The sequence below is a fragment of the Macaca mulatta genome, chromosome 8 (assembly GCF_049350105.2).
Source record: "Macaca mulatta isolate MMU2019108-1 chromosome 8, T2T-MMU8v2.0, whole genome shotgun sequence".
Lineage (NCBI taxonomy): Eukaryota > Metazoa > Chordata > Mammalia > Primates > Cercopithecidae > Macaca > Macaca mulatta.
In genome coordinates, this window is record NC_133413.1 from 18,611,077 (window position 1) to 18,628,563 (window position 17,487).

Genomic DNA, 17,487 nt, shown 5'->3' on the forward strand with positions numbered 1-17,487 from the left:
AGATCGTGGAAATTATACATGATAATATGCTGCCATGCATCTCTTCCCAACTGTGCAATCAGTAATGTCATACTGGTAGCCTGAAATCACCATGGTGGGAGTATTTATGCCATGGAAATCTGAAAACACTACAAGTTGGGACTCCCCACCTCTTCTAGCCCAGAACCCATTGTTAACACTTTACCAGCACACCACTGGTACCTGTCCACAGGGCCTTCTAAGGGAAGTTGTTCTCCCTTTCCCAGAAACTGCATCTCCGTATGACTCCACACCTTTCCTCCCAGACACAGCTGGCTGGCCTAGGAGTGAAAAACTAACAAAGGAAGAAAACGTTTATAGGCCAGACCAAGCTAATGCTTTCTCTTTAGAATTTGCATTAAGATTCATAGAGACTTGTGGAATTAGTAGCCAAGTCATGCTCACAGCAGTGTGCTAGAATGAATGGCCTTGAGCTCTTGTGATGTAGGTCCCTAGAGCTGACCTGGTTAACACGCCTCCTGACACCTCATAGTACCACTTTTCTCTGGATTCTATACAATTTTATCCTTAAAATATGTCTTTTACTCGAGCTAATGTAATTGCTTTTCTATTCCTTGCAAATTAGTGTGCCTTAAGAAAAACTGTTTTAAATTCTCTCAGTTTCTGATTATTCTAATACAGGAACTATCTAGATGTAGGGCAGAATATCTAGGCTCAATTTCTGGCAGTATAACTCAGAGAAAATTCTTTAACCTGGCAACCTCTCAGTTTCCTCGTCAGTAAAAATTGAAAGAGTGTATATTTTAGGGACATTTAAGCCCCAATAGTCTACAAAGGTACTTCAGGCTCCACTGTGGGAGCTGAAAAGTAGCCTTTAAATGGACAAGGTCCAGATTTCCCTCCTTTTCAACAAAAGACACTGTGCTGTTATCTACTTTGTATTTTGGGGTTTAAGAAATAAGATTTCTTTTGACAAACAGTTTTTACTAAGCACTCCCTTCCTCACCCCACGCCCACCACTCCCCAACAAAAACTTAGAAAGATTAGAAAATTCCCAGACTAAGCTATCTCTAAATTCTTTTCGGTCTTCTATAACATTACAGGGTAGATATTAAATGTTCCCGTGCATATTACAAAAACATTTGAATATTTTTTTGAGATTTTCCATTCCTGCTGTTGTTTGCATTATCTTCTCTTAGTAGAGCATTTCCAAAGAACCGTGGTGGACTTAACAACTCAACTCAGTCCCAATCTGGTAGCCCAATCTTAGCAGAGATACCCACCTACTTTTTTCTGTGAATTCTGGGCCTGGCCTGATAATTTTGCTTAGCACAGTGTTCTGGATAACTAATACCAATCAACTGAAGTTGGCAGGGGATGAAACTGATCGGCCATCCCACTAAACTTCTGCAGGTATGTACACTGACTAACCTTAGGCTATTCTTGATGTCTCTAATGGCTCCCTCTTTATGCTGAGCTTTCCATCCATTCTGAAGACTGCACTTCTATTTGGTTATCTGCTCTTGAAGCAATTTCCCCATCCAACACCTGACAGTCTGGGGTTAGAGCCAGAAACAAGTGTATGTACTGGTTGCACTAGGCCTTACGACCACATACCTACTGGGTCTGTCCATGTGGACATTTCAGAGGAGAAAATGCTGCAAGTTAAAGAAGATGAAACACTACACTGTTTGCTTAAAATACCAAGTTCCTTTGGGCCTTTTCCTTAATAAATAAGAAAAATCACTAATAGTGTCTTCTTAGTAGTCTTCAAGTAGTGAAAGAAATTTATTAAAATACTCCTTGGTTAAATCTCCTCAGGCTATATCAAGCTTATGTAACTTTTCCTTTAGTTTCCAATTCTTCAATCAATTTTATTGTTCTTAGTTGAACTCTTTTCAAGCTCTACACATTCCTTCTAAGTTGCAGAGTTCATAACTGAGCAAAGTCCTCTAGTAAATAACACATTAGTATAAGAGCATTAGGAAGAAAATCTATGTTTTCTTTTATATAAACTTTTTATTGAAGTGTTGCATATATAAAAATGTTATAAAAATTGTAAGTGGACAGCTCTATGAATAGTTATAGAGTAAATACACATATCATTGGCACCCAGATCAAGACACAGAACTCCCAAAGCTCCTTTTTCTCCCTTCTGATCACTTCCCTGCACCTAGGGAAACCACCATCCTAATCGCTAACATTATTTATATCTATTTGTTGTTGTTGTTGAGCTTTTAAAATAGAATAATACAGTTGATTCTTCTGTGTCTGCCTTCTTTACCTCACTTTTGCTTTAAAATTTATCCCAGTGATTGCATGTAGTTGCAATTCAGTAATGTTAATTGCTTTATATCATTTGATTATGTGAATATGCCACATTTTTTAATAATCCAGGCCACTGTTGATGAATATATGAATAGTTTCTGGTTTGTTGCCAATTAGAAATGATGCTACTATGAATATTCCTCTATATGACTTTTTTTTTTTTTTTTTTGAGACGCAGTCTTGCTCTGTCGCCCAGGCTGGAGTACAGTGGCGTGATCTCGGCTCACTGCAAGCTCCACCTCCGGGGTTCACGCTGTTCTCCTGCCTCAGCCTCCCAAGTAGCTGGGACTACAGGCACCCGCCACCATGTCTGGCTAATTTTTTTGTATTTTTAGTAGAGGTGGGGTTTCACCGTGTTAGCCAGGATGGTCTCGATCTCCTGACGTTGTGATCCTCCCGCCTCGGCCTCCCAAAGTGCTGGGATTACAAGAGTGAGCCACCATGCCTGGCCTTCTTTATAAGTCTTTTGATGGACGTAAGTACTCATTTTTTTTCATGAGTATTTCACCTAAAAAGTGAAATTGATGGGTCATAGATATGATATGCATATGTCCAGCTCTAGTAGATACTGCTTAGCCCAGCGGGCCCAAGCAAAACTCAGGCAAAGGCACCATTGGCCACAGAGGTTTCTGGACAGGAAAACGACACCCCAAAGATCCCATAACATTTTGCTACCAAAGTGTCATGCTTGTGTAATGGGTGATCATTATGTTAGTAGGAGGTTATTCTGCACCAGAAGACACCTTTTGATGAGCATAGAAACTTTAATCACCATCAGACTTGAAAATAGGACATGACAATTGAGAAAGAGCTTCCTTGTTTTGGGGTGGGAGGCTTTGCTGGTAGTAAGTCCGTTCCACTATTGCCTGTGTCCCAAGTACATAAGAAGTCACTACCACCAAATGGAGAAAAAAGACACAGGGGATTGCGGGACTTAAACAACAGGAATTGAACAGTGAGACACCATCAACAAAGTCCCTGGAAGTTATGTCAAACAGACTGGATAGATGTAGTAATCAAAGTGAGGGTGTTACTGGTCTGGAAGTTAGGTAGTTAAATGTGTACAACTGCCAGCTTGGTTATTGTCACTAGTGAAAGATCTAAGAACAAAAGGGGAGGTGTGGCCAGTCAAGTCAGTGACATTTGGCTATGGATGATGCTGCACTTTCCTCGGAGAACCAAAAGAATGGACAGAGTCAGCTGGGCACAGTGGCTCACGCCTGTAATCCCAGCACTTTGGGAGGCTGAGGCGGGCAGATCACAGATCAAGAGATCGAGACCATCTTCATCAACATAGTGAAACCCCGTCTCTACTAAAAGTACAAAAATTAGCTGGATGCGGTGGTGCATGCCTGTAGTCCCAGTTACTAAGGAGGCTGAGGCAGGAGAATTGCTTGAACCCAAGAGGCGGAGGTTGCATTGAGCCGAGATCATGCCAGTGACAGAGTGAGACTACATCTAAAAAAAAAGAAAGAAAGAAAGAGAGAAAGAAAGAAAGAAAGAAAGAAAGAAAGAAAGAAAGAAAGAAAGAAAGAAAGAAAAGTAAAGAAAAAAAAAAGAATGGACAGAGTCAGAGTCTTGGGGGAAACCTATTGCTTTCAGGCTCTAGTTCAAGAGTATACCGCCAAACAATATGTAACAGGATAATTTCAGTGCTAGAATCTTGAAATCACAAAATTTGTTCTTGAATCAAGCCTTCTCCGTGATCATACTTTGTTCTCCCCCCATCTTTTTTCAGAGGGTCTTGCTTTGTCACCCAGGGGCTGGAGTGCAGTGGCGCGATCATAGCTCACTGCGCCTCGAACTCCTAGTGCAAGCAATCATCCCACCTCAGCCTCCTAAGTAGCTGGGACTACAGGCATGCACCACCACTCCTGGCTAATTTTAATTTTAATTTTTGTAGAGACAGGTTCTCACTATGGTGCTCTAGCTGGCCTTGAACTCCTGGCTTCAAATAATCCTCCTGCTTTGGCCTCCCAAAGTGCTGGGATTATAGGTGTAAGCCACTTTACCCAGCCCACACTCTGTCTCTGATCCTTCTTTGCCAATCCCTTGCTTTTTCCCTTTGGCCTCCCATCTGTGTTGATTGCATTTCCTGTTTGATGTGCTGCTTGCTTTGTCACCTTCTTTAGTGTCTGATGCCCCACTGTGTTTTCTTGTCTCCTAACTTGCCTTCCTGTGTTGGCCTCTACCTTCCCCTCTTCTCAAGATATTGCCTTTCATTTGGTAAATATAATTGAGGTCCTAATGTGTGCCAGGAACTGGGCTAAAAGATGCATGCCCTGGCCTCATGTTGCTTAGACTCAGCTTGGCTTTGCCTAATGGAAAAAGGGTGAGAGGCAGATCACAGTCGTTGGGAGTGAGAGCTCATCAAAACAGAAAACAGACCCTCAGTGTCTTGGGTAACTTGGTTTCCATAGCCCTGGATGCTGAGGAATTGAGTTCCAGATTGCTGGTGGCTAGCACTTTGAAGAAAACAGAACAAGAACATACCTTCCCCAACACTGTCTCCTTTGTTAATTGTCCCCTAAGGAAGACAGCATCGAAGGTGGGAGACAATTTGAGAAATTGATCACAACTTTCCCAAGAGGGACGAAGATGGTTGCAGCCTTGCTCTCTGCTGGTAGACTTGAGTGGACCTGGAGATGGGGCGGTTCATGTGCCCTAATATAGATCTCAGATATAACTGCTACTCTTTTAACTAGTCAAGAATCTGGAAGTCACAATGACCAAAATAAGGAAAGCAGTCTATTTCAATAGAAGTTTTGTTAAACAAGACATTCCTGCCTATTACACTTATATTTTACATTTTCAAACTTTTCAAAATTACTAATGTATTTGCAATTTTAAATGCAGTAGAACCTTAAAATAATTAGATAAGGGAATGAAATTTTTTTTTTCTTTTTTTTTTTAAAGAGTTTTGCTCTGTCACCCAGGCTGGAATGCAGCGGCTCAATGATGGCTCACTGCAACCTCCTTTTCCCCGCTTCAAGCAATCCTCCCATTTCAGCCTGCCAAGTAGCTGGGACCATAGGCACGCACCACCATGCCTGGCTAATTTTTGTATTTTTTGTAGAGATGGAGTTTTGCCATGTTGCCCAGGTCGGTCTCGAACTCCTGAGTGATCAGCTCAGCTTGGCCACCCAAAGTGCTGGGATTACAGACGTTAGCCTGTGTGGTCAGGGGATGGAATTTTAAATTGAAAGAAGAAAGCAATCATAGGCCAATTGTAGATTTTCAGAAGAGAAATGATATATGAAAAATGCTATGAAGTATCTTTCTATGGTTTACTGATATACTTGGAGCATTTTACTTCATTAGAAAGATGCGTTCAGAAGTGATCACTGATTTCAACTCCACTATTTTAGAGACTGTGGCTTCCAAAGCATTATAATTAAAATGTAGCAAATCCAAGGCTAGAGTCCAGATTTCTTGACTTCTAATTTATTACTTATCCACCGAGGTATATGCTTTCCTAAAAAACGCTTTTTGGCTTAATCCCCGCTGTTTTAAACATTTTTAATGTTTCAGAATATTTCTTTTTATCTAGACCATAGTGAATGTTAAGGATATTTCTTTCAAGGTGTGGGCTCTTACTGTGGAGTAGGGGCATTTTGGGGGTTATTCTTAATGCCCAGTAGAAATGACATAAAAGGTAAGGGATATTGGGCTGACTCTATATTGCTCCAACAATATTATCTGAAATTTCAAAAAAAAAAAAGATTCCAAATTCCTAATATTGCATTTTCTTAAAAATTTTCCTCTGGGAATTAAACTGAGAAAAATACCCACATAACAAGGGAATTTGGTTATTTTTGTGTAGCTATAGTTACAGAGCATCAAACGTGGGAAGAAAACAGTAACTATTCTTAAGGAAATTTGGCCTTTAGAGGGAAGGTACTGTTGAAAATTATTAGTAAAGTTACTTTTGCACGTGAGAGATATTTTATCCAAAGCTCTCTGACTGCTTTACACACCTAAACTTAGCCCTTCTCACATCAGTACTTAGCTTCTAACCAGAGAAGTTGTTTGCAGGAGCTCTATCAAATTTAGAAAACTGTAGAGAAACTACATAGAAATCTATACGTATGTGTATTTGTCACCTTAGATGAAGAACGCCATTTTCCTCATCTGTAATGTGATGTTATTGTATTACCTCCCTAATCCTGTTTAGAGCTACTTAGCTTTTTTTTTTATTTTTTTATTATTTATTTATTTATTTATTTTTTAGACGGAGACTCGCTCTTTCACCTAGAGCTACTCAGCTTTTAACATGCAACTAATAAAAATTGATCAGTCTGTCCAAGAATTCCGGCATTAGGCTACACCGAGAATTTATGAGAAAATCAGGAAATCATGTTCAGTTCAAGGTAAACAATGTCAGAACTATTATAATTTTTTTTTTTTTTTTTGAGACAGAGTTTCGCTCTGTCACCCAGGCTGGAGTGCAGCGGTGCAGTCTCAGCTCACTGCAACCTCCACCTCCCGGGTTCAAGCGATTCTCCCACCCCAGCCTCCTAAGTAGTGGGGACTACAAGTGCATGCCACCACGCCTGTCTTTTTATTTCTTATATTTTTAGTAGAGACGGGGTTTCACTGCGTTAGCCAGGATGGTCTCGATGTCCTGACCTCATGATCTGCCCACCTCGGCCTCCCAAAGTGCTGGGATTACAAGCGTGAGCCACCGCGCCCTGTCAATATAATTATTATATTACATATAATATATATAATTATTACCCAGAAAATAATTTGGGGAAACTAACATTTTCCAGAATATAGAGAAAGCATAAATGGAGGAAAATTTGGTGATAAAGCAAGAAGCTATCACCGAGTCTTCCTTAGGCATTGATTACATAAAACCAACAGGCTGAAACTGAAAAAAACCCAGAGACGGGTTTTAAAATAGACACAATTTGTTCATCTGCTACAGAAGATTTTTCTTTTTACCACTTTTAGCAGCTTTAAGAAAGCAAAATGCTATTAACCTCTATTAAAACAAGAGGTAACGGGGTGTACCTGATGGGCTACTTACATGCAAGGTGTTAGGAACAGAAATTGCAGGACATGAGCCAGAAAAAAAACTCATTTAGTCGCCTCTGAAAGCCTCTAGTCTTTATAAGAATTGCCAGAATCAACTGATCTTGTATTCTCTTGTCACTGCAGCCCGACTGAGACCACTGTATTTAGTTGTCTATCCCCTTAGATCCACAATATTTTAGGGGCTCCCGGCACTATTCCATAGTATGAAGAAGAAAGCTAACATAATTCAAGTTACCGAAATCGGGGTCTGGGGAGAGAAACTGATAGGAACTTCACCTACACTTTCTCATAAAAACTGATACTGACAATATAGCAAACAAAAAGTACAGCAAAAACAAAAAGATGACACAATACGCTTATCGTTTCTGTATTTTATATTTATACCAACAGCCCTTCCCTCAAAAATCAGGGTATCATTCAAGGTTTTATCTTATTCACAGAAGTTTTTAAATCCTTCGTTTTATAGACACAAGACAGTTCCGATTTGTTGAATTAAGTGACCTCGGGTGTGCTAATGGCTTCTAAAAAACAGCATCAGCCTTCTCCCATCAAAAGTCCGGAAGCTGCCCTTGAGTCGTCAAAGTGTTTGCCTTAATTTGCAATCGTTATGACTTGAGCCAAATGCTTATACCTCATTTTTGTCATATATGTGAAGATACAATTGCAAATCGTTCACGACCTTGAGTCTGGAGATCAGGAGACCGTTAGGAGATGTGAGCGTCCCAGACGGGCGCTGACCCCCGCTCGGAGACCCACCCCGCCCGTAGCAGCGGCGCGGGCCCCAGACAGCCTGGGGCGCCCGGCAGCCCCGCAATCTGTCACGCCTCAGTTCCGCTGACTCGGCTGTGCCCGAGGTGTCGCGCTGCCACGTAGCCAGGTGTCGCCGGGGCCGGCGCGGTAATTTATGACTGCGTGGTTGGGCTGGGGGTTCGGGGCCGGGGAGCAGAGCCAGGATCCGCCGCCTCTTCTAGGCTCTCCCCGGGCCGAGCCTGGAGTCCCCTGCGCTGACGGTGGCGTCGCGGGTCCCCGTGGCAGAGCGAGTATAAGTGTAGCTCCCGGCCGGCCGCGAAGCTCGCGGAACCGACTTCTCGCGAGGCTTCGGCGCCCCCCTCCACCCCCGCCCGTCCGTCCGTTCTCCGCCCCCTCCCAGCTCTGAAGTGGGCAGTCACAGCGATGGCTGCGCTGCGAAGGCTCCTGTGGCCGCCACCCCGGCTGCCGCCTCCACTCTGCGCTCACCAGCCCCTCCTTGGGCCGTGGGGGCGGCCTGCGGGGGCGGCCCCGGGCCTTCCTGGCCGGACCTTCTCCTCCCGGGAGGATGAGGAGAGGGCTGTGGCGGAGGCGGCGTGGAGGCGGCGGCGGCGCTGGGGGGAGCTGAGCGTGGCGGCGGCGGCCGGCGGGGGGCTGGTCGGCCTGGTGTGCTACCAGCTATACGGGGACCCCAGGGCCGGCTCGACGGCGACCGGGCGGCCCTCGGAGAGCGCGGTCGCGGAGCCCGAGGACCCGCCCCGCGGCCGGGGGATGCTGCCCATCCCGGTGGCGGCTGCCAAGGAGACGGTGAGTGCGCGGGCGCGCGTCACACCTTCGCGAGGGCTGTGACCTTCGTGCCGGGTGCGCAGGACCCCGGAGACTGTGGGGACGGTGCGGGCGCTGTGGCCGCGGGTGGGGAACTTCCCGTGAGCGAGGCTGACACCTAGGCCGGACAGCCTGGGATCCGGTCACCCACGTGTTGGGAAGACAGGTCATGCTGTCACTGATGCATCAGGACCTTAAAGGTGGCTGCAGCTACCAAGTATCATTACAAACCCAAAACCAACACCCCTCCCCCCTTACAAAAAAAGATTCAGAAATGAAGGCCATGACAGGCGAAAAGTGGACCGTTGTAGGTGTGGGGAAAAGGAACACCTAGATTGCGCAGGGCGACAGCAAATGACCCAGGAGGTCTGTTGCATTAGGATGAGGTTCGAAGCAGTGGTCTGAGATCTCAAAAGCCACTGCATTAGCATATGGGAATTTGTTAGTCCCAAGAAAGGAAATGCTAAACCTGCATGCTAACCTCCTTATACCCAAGGAATGATGATGTTACCAGGTTGGAAAATAAAAAAAAAAATTGTTCAAAAAGAGACATGTATTTCTCTCTTTTTCCCTCCCCGACTAAAGCCAGAATCCCATTAGTAGGTACAATAAAACACAAAATGGATAGGATAGCAAATGTAGGAGGCTGTGAATGACGCTAACTCCTTCAGAAGAAAGTCACATAAAAATGTTCAACTGTCATTATGTAGTTAATAATATAAGGTAAAGGTGTGTGAAAGGCAACAGTGAGTAAAGGAGCGTGATTTTTTTTTGTCACATCAGTATATTTAATAGTCATGTAAATGATTAGGAAAATTGTCTAGGGAGATTTTCCTTTCAAGACTCGAAGAGTGTGAAAGGCGTAGATGAAAATAATTTAGGAAACAGGGAGCTATGCTGTTTTTAACTTTAATGCAATTTATATAGCCTTTGTTCTTTTCGTAATACACAGTGGTGATCTGATGTAAGTTCATCGTTCCTTTGGTGGAGGTTGTCAGTACAATTAGGTTACAGAATCTGCTTTATGGACCATCAGCAGATCACAAGCACATAATGTAAAGTCCTTTTATAAATGAATATTCAAAATACTAGGAAATACCCTCAAACCTCCACCCCCACCCCCTTCACACATACACATACTCTTTTGTGGCTTGGCAAGGAACATAGCGTTATTCGTGATGACAGAACTTTTAATTAACCATAGTTGAGCTGGGAACAGATCAGCAAGGTAGGGAATTCAAGTAGTATTTTCTTTTCTTTCTTAAAATTAATTTTACTTTTACAGTTGAGAGATGGTATCGCACAGTTTTTAAAAAGACCACGTTCGGAAAACTAGAACTTTGACTCCACCACTTGCTACTTGTGTCATTATGGAGAAATTACTTGACCTGTCAATGTCTGTTTCCTCACCTGTGAAATGAGGCTAATAGTCTCCTAGGGTGTTATGAGAGTTAAATGAGTTAACACAGTATATTTAAAACAATGGTACTACTAAAGAACGTTCAATACGTTTATTTTTTGGCTGGGCGCGGTGGCTCATGCCTGTAATCCCAGTACTTTGGGAGGTCGAGGCAGGTGGATCACCTGAGGTCAGGAGTTCGAGACAAGCCTGGCTAACATGGCGAAACCTCATCTCTACTAAAAATACAAAAATCAACCGGGCACGTGGTGGTGGGCGCTTGTAATCTCAGCTACTGGCGAGGCTGAGACAGGAGAATCCCTTGAACCTGGGAGGCGGAGGTTGCAGTGAGCCGAAATCACACCTCTGTTCTCCAGCCTGGGTGACAAGAGTGAAACTCCATCTCTCTCTCTCTCTTTCAATCTCCCTCTCTCTCTTTCTCTCTTTCTCTCTCTCTCTATATTTTTTATTCGTTTATTGTCTACTTTTGTGCACTTATGTTATTATTGCTTAGTGTTTATGAAAATTTCTGTTCATTGTTTTAGAAGTCAAATAATGCTAAAGTCCTGTGCCTTACCCTTCCCTAGCCTCTAGTCCTGCATTCTGATTGTCGTGTCTTTTGTATTTCCCTCTCCAAAAACTTTTATGATCTTCTCTTTATCTCTGGTACTTGAAATTTTCACAGTAATGAGCTTCGGTGTGGATATTTTTTCATTGATTGTGCTGGGTTCTTAAGAGGCCTTTCCATATGGAAATCCATGTCTAAAAAATTCTGTGTAATTTTCTTGTATTATTTCTTTAATGATTTTTCTCTTCTCCCTCTTTCTATTCTCTCTTTCTGGAACTGCTGTTTGTTTGAAGTTAAATTTCCTGACAGATCCTAATCTAATTCTAATCATTCTTATATTTCATTTTTTAAAAATCTTTTCGTCTGTTTGTTTTTATAGGAGATATCCTGGACTTTATCTTACAACCTTCCTACTGAATTTTTTTTATTTCTGCTATTCTACTTTTTAAATTCAAAGAACGATTTTGTGTTCTCTGATGTTCATGAGTTATAGCATTCTATTTTGCTTCATGGCTGCTATATTTTCTCTTTTTGCTGTAGGGATGTAAATTATATCTTTGTTTTGCCTTCTAAGGATATAAATTATAACTTCGTTTTGACTTCTAAGGATATAAATTATAACTTTGTTTGGCCTTCTCTGTGCATTGCTTTGTTTCTTCCAGGTTCCTTTTTATTTCTGTTTGATTCTATAAGCTCTTGCTTTCATTTTGGAGGTTTTCCTCACATATTTGTGGTTGGTACCCGTCTGTTACTTGAGAACCTCTCAGAAGGTCTCTGTGCATAACATGTCCTTTCGTTTGGTGATCTGGGCATTTTATTAATGTAGCATTGAAATGTCAGTATTTTATAGCTCTTTTTCTCTGATGCTGTTGAACTTCTACAAAAAATAGGAGAGATGGGAGGTGCAGTAGTCTTCTGGAAGCAGACACGTGTGCACATATATGTAAGAGCATGTATGTTGGTGAGTATCTAATGATATATTTAGGTATTGTTATCTCATCCTCTGCTTTTAGCCCCACTACTTACTCTGACTCCATAGCTCCATAGTTCCCAAGGCCTTGTCCGTTTTGGGATTCTGTATAGCAAATATTAATACCTTACTTCCATTTGGTCTTCTCTGCAGAACTCAGGTAGTGCCTCTGTTCTCTTAAGTCAAGTATGACTCCTCCATCTCTTCAATTTTGTAAAAATTTTATAAATTCTCTTGAGTGTTTTAGTTTCCCCTCCTTTTCTCTATCTTAGCTCTTTTGTATTTTTACCTTTTTATACTCGTTTACTGTGAATTTAATGTGGTTAGGGGAAGAAGATGTTGGAAGAGAATCGTGCGGTCAGTCTGCCATTTTTCAGAAATATTATTTTAGTGGCATGTGCCTGTAGTCCCAGCTACTCAGTGGGGCTGAGATAGGAGGATCACGTGAGCCCAGGAATTCAAGGCTGCTGTGGCTATTTTTGTACCGTACCATTTCAGCCTAGGGGACAGAGCATGACTTGTCTCAAAAAAGAAGAAGAAATTTTATTTTAAACCTGTGCTGCCACTTCATTTATTATGATTATGATTATGATTATGATTATTTTGAGACATAGCATCGCCCCATCGCCCAAGCTGGAGTGCAGTGGCGTGATCTCGGTCACTGGAACTTCTGCCTCCCAGGTTGAAGCAGTTCTTCCACCTTAGCCTCCCGAGTAGCTAGGATTACAGGCGCCTGCCACCGTGACCAGCTAAGTTTTTTGTATTTTTAGTAGAGACAGGGTTTCACTGTGTTAGCCAAGCTGGTCTCAAACTCCTGACCTCAAGTTCTGCCTGCCTGAGCTTCCCAAAGTGCTGGGAATACAGTCGTGAGCCACTACATCCAGCCCATTTATTATTTTTGATTTTCCTGAAGTGATAGAAATGATTCATTTTGATGTTTAAAACTATAGCTAAGAACTTCTGATTTATAAAATCTCTTTTAAGTATAATATGCTGCTGAGCATAAGCCTGGCATGTAAATTAACCTGTATGTGTTATCAGAATAATTTAACTGATGGAAGTGACCAGCAGTAATTTACAGAAATACGGTTCTCTTATATGATAGCCTTTGAAGATTTTTATGTCAAAGACATTGGCTCTGAACTCGGAAGGCCTTCCCTGACTCCATAGATTTGTTGAAATATCTCTCTCTACTTTCAGATAATGACTTTTTTGTGATTATTTAGTCATTGTTTGTCTTCTTTACTTGTCTTAGCCCCTTAAGGAGAGGCACTGTGTTCATCTTTGTCACCTTTATATCTTCATTGCCTGGTAAGCGTCGTAGCCTGATAGGCACAATATCTATTTGTTGAATAAATAAGCTCATGCTAAATATTTGTATGGAACATACACTGAGAATTGAGTTTAATATTTTGTTCAGCTAAAACAGTTATTTTTAGCATTTGAATTGGGATGACTTCAGTAAAGGTCAAAATTCTAGGCTTTGGGAGATCAGGTCACGTGGCACTGTATTTATTTTAATTGTGCAAGTTTGGGTTGCCAAATTTTTTAGTGAACTATGGTTTTGACCTTTATATATATTATAAAGAGATGATTCTGATTAGAACCTCAAAGTTTTAGCCTTAAAGCACTATTTTTATTAGTGGGAAAAATTTTTGTTCTAGAACTGCCTTGTTTTTCAGGCCCAGAATAAAAAAATGATTAGATTGCTTAACATACTTCAGTGTTTTACTTAATTGTACAGAAGACATGATCTTATTTTATGATTTGTTCACCTTAAGAAGCTTCAAGCAACATATTTGAGTATTACTCTGGAGTGGAAAACTAGTTAGACAAATTTTGTATCTCTTTCATATCTATAATAATCGCAAATAGTCATACATTATTATGTTTCTTTATATCTTTTCCAGCCTCTTTTCTCAAGGCAGCATATCTTGAGATGTGAGGATATGCTTGCTTTTACCCAGAATATTGAAGAATTTGCCAGATGCATATAGGCATATGTTTTGTTGTGCTTCATTTTCTTGTGCTTCACAGATACTGCATTTTTTACAAGTTCAAGGTTTGGGGCAACACTGAATTAAGCAAATCTGTTGGCACCATTTTTCCAACATTATATGCTTACTTAATGTTCCTGTGTCACATTTTGATATTTCTTTTAATATTTCAAAGTTTTTCATTACTATTGTATATTATGGTAATCTGTGATCAGTTATGTTTGACCTTGCTGTTGTAATTGTACCATGCATCATGAACCACACCCATATAAGACAGCAAAGAGTAAATGTTATGTGTGGTTTAGTCCATGGACCAGCTGTTCCCTAGTCTCTTTCCCTCTCCTAGGGCCTCCTTGTTCCCTGAGTCACAAAAATACTGAATTTGGGTCAGTTACTAACCCTAGAATGGCCTCTAAGTGTTCAGGTGGAAGGAAGAGTTGCACATCTCTCACTTTAAATCAAAAGCTACAAAGGATTAAGCTTAATGAGGAAGGCATGTTGAAATACCACATAAGCCAAAAGACAGGTCTCTTGTGCAAAGAGTTAGCCAAGTTGTGAATGCAGCAGAAGAGTTTTTGAAGGAAATTAAAAGTGCTCTTTGTGAACACACAGATTATGAGAAGACAAAACAGCCTTACTGCTGAGATGGAGCAAGTTTTAGTAGTCTGTATAGAAGACCAAACCACAACATTCCCTTAAGACAGAGCTTAATCCAGAGTAAGGCCTTAACTATCATCAATTCTTTTAAAGTTGAGAAAAGTAAGGAAGCTGTAGCAGAAAAGTTGGAAGTTAGCAGAGATTGGTTCAGGAGGTTTAAGGAAAGAAGCTGTCTCCATAACATAAAAGTGCAAGGTGAAGTGGGAAATGGTGATGTACAAGGTGTAGCAGGTGATCCCGAAGATCTAGCTAGGATAATTGATGAAGGTGGTTACACTGAACAACGGATTTTCAATAGAGATGAAATAGCCTTTTATTGGAAGAAGATACCATCTAGGACTTTGATAGTTACAGAGAAGTCAATTACTGGCTTCAAAACTTCAAAGGATAGGCTGGCCCTTTTGTTAGGTCTAATGCAGCTGGTGACTTGAAGTTGAAGGCAGTGCTCATTTACCATTCTGAAAACACTAGGGCACTTAAGAATTATGCTAAATCTACTCTACCTGTGTTATGTAAGGGGAACAGCAAAGCCTAGATGACAACACATCTGTTTGTAGCATGGCTTACTGAATATTTTAAACTCACTATTGAGACCTACTGCTTAGAAAAAAACATTCATTTCAAAATATTACTGCTCATTGACAATGTACCGAGTCACCCAAGAGGTCTGATGGAGATTTACAAGGAGATGAATGTTTTTATGCCTGCTAACACAGCATCCATTCTGTACTCCATGGATCAAGGACTAATTTTGACTTTTACATCTTATTATTTAAGAAATACATTTTATAAGGCTATGGCTGCCATAGATAGTGATTCCTCTGATGGATCTGGGCAAAGTGAATTGAAAACTTTCTGGAAAGGATATACCATTCTAGATGCCATTAAGAACATTTGTGATTCATGGGAGGAGGTAAAAATATCAACATTAGCAGGAGTTTGGAAAAGTTAATTCCAGCTTTCATGGATGACCTCAAGGTATTCAAGATTTCAGTGACAGAAGTAGCTGCAGAGGTGGTGAAATAGCAAGAAAACTGCAATTAGAAATGGAGCCTAAAGATAAGACTGAATTGCTGCAATTTCATGTTGAAACTTTAACAGACGAGGACTTGCCTCTGTGAATGAGCACATTAAATGGTTTCTTGAGATGTAGTCTAATCCTGGTGAAGATGCTGTGAAAATTGTTGAAATGACAACAAAGATTTGGAATATTCTGTGAACTTTGTTATAGAGCAGTGGCAAGGTGATATAATTTGGCTCTGTGTCTCACCCAAATCTTACCTTGAAGTATAATCACCCCCACATGTCATGGGAGGGACCCAGTGGAGGTAATTGAACCATGGGGGCTGGTTTTTCCTATGCGGTTGTTGTGATAGTGAATAAGTCTCACAAGATCTGATGTTTTATAAAGGGGAGTTCCTCTGCATGTACTGTCTTGCCTACCACCATATAAGACATGACTTTGCTCCTCATTCACCTTTTGCCATGATTGTGAGGCCTCCCCAGCCATGTGGAACTGTGAGTCAATTAAACATCTTTCCTTTATAAATTACCCATTCTTGGGTATGTTTTTGTTAGCAGTGTAAGAATAGACCAATAGAATAAATGAGTACTGGTAAGAGTGGGGTGCTGCTGTAAAGATACCTGAAAATGTGGAAGTGACTTTGGAACTGGGTAATAGGCAGAGGTTGGAACAGTTTGGAGAGCTTAGAAGAAAACAGGAAAATATGGGAAAGTTTGAAACTTCCTAGAGATTTGTTGAATGGCTTTGACCAAAATCCTGGATAGTGATGTAGACAGTAAAGTCCAGGGTGAGGTGATCTCTAATGGAGATGAGGAACTTGTTGGGAACTGGAGCAAAGGTGACTCTTGCTATGTTTTAGCAAAGAGACTAGTGGCATTTGGTCCCTGCCCTAGAGATCTGTGGAATTTTGAGCTTGAGAGAGAGAATTTAGGGTATCTGTTGGAAGAAATTTCTAAGCAGCAAATTGTTCAGGATGTGATTTGGGTGCTGTTAAAGGCATTCAGTTTTATGTATTCACAAATATATGGTTTAGAATTGGAACTTATGTTTAAAAGGGAAGCAGAGCATAAAAGTTCAGAAAATTTGCAACCTGATGATGTGATAGAAAAGAAAAACCCATTTTCTCTGGAGAAATTCAAGCCAACTGCAGAAATTTGCATAAGTAAGGAACCAAATGTTAATGGCCAAGACAATGGATAGAATGTCTCTAGGCAAGGTCAGAGATCTTCACAGCATCCCCACCCATCACAGGCCTGGAAGCCTAGGAAGAAAAAATGGTTCTATGGGCTGGGACTAGGACCTTGCTGCTTTGTACATTCCTGAAACTTGGTACCCTGTGTCCCAGCCATGGCTAAAATGGGCCAATGTATAGTTCAGGCCATTGCTTCAGAAGGTGCAAACCCCAAGCCTTGGAGGCTTCCATGTGGTGTTGGACCTTTGGGTGCATAGAAGTAAGAATTGAGGTTTGGGAACCTCTGCCTGGACTTCAGAGGATGTATGGAAACGCCTGGATGTCCAGGTGGAAGTCTGCTGCAAGGACAGAGCCCTCATGGAGAACCTCTGCTAGGGTAGTGCAGCAGTGAAATGTGGGGTCAGAGCCCACACATGGAGTTCCCACTGGGGCACTGCCTAGTGGAGCTGTGACAAGAGGGCCACCATCCTCCAGACCCCAGAATGGTAAATCCACTGATAGCTTGCACCATGCACCTGGAAAAGTCACAGACACTCACCACCAGCCCATGAAAGCAGCCGGGAGTGGGGCTGTACCCTGCAAAGCCACAGGGGCAGAACTGCCCAAGGCTGTGGGAGCGTACCTCTTGGATCAGCGTGACCTGGATGTGAGACATGAAGTCAAAGGAGATCATTTTGGAGCTTTAAGATTTGACTGCCCTGTTGGATTTTAGACTGGCATGGGCCTGTAGCCCCTTTGTTTTGTCCAGTTTCTCCCATTTG

At 41.7% G+C, this 17,487-nt stretch overlaps 1 protein-coding gene across 2 annotated transcripts in view; it reads left to right on the forward strand.

Annotated features, from left to right (window-relative positions):
- Window positions 1-8,072: 8,072 nt before the first annotated feature.
- Window positions 8,073-17,487, forward strand: part of MICU3 (mitochondrial calcium uptake family member 3) — a 93,292-nt gene continuing 83,877 nt past the window's right edge. For both annotated transcript variants that reach the window (XM_028852366.2, XM_028852369.2), the window contains exon 1: window positions 8,073-8,901. In XM_028852366.2, the coding sequence (XP_028708199.2) occupies window positions 8,521-8,901 (381 nt within the window). In that variant the 5' untranslated portion in view covers window positions 8,073-8,520. The remainder of the gene's footprint in view (window positions 8,902-17,487) is intronic.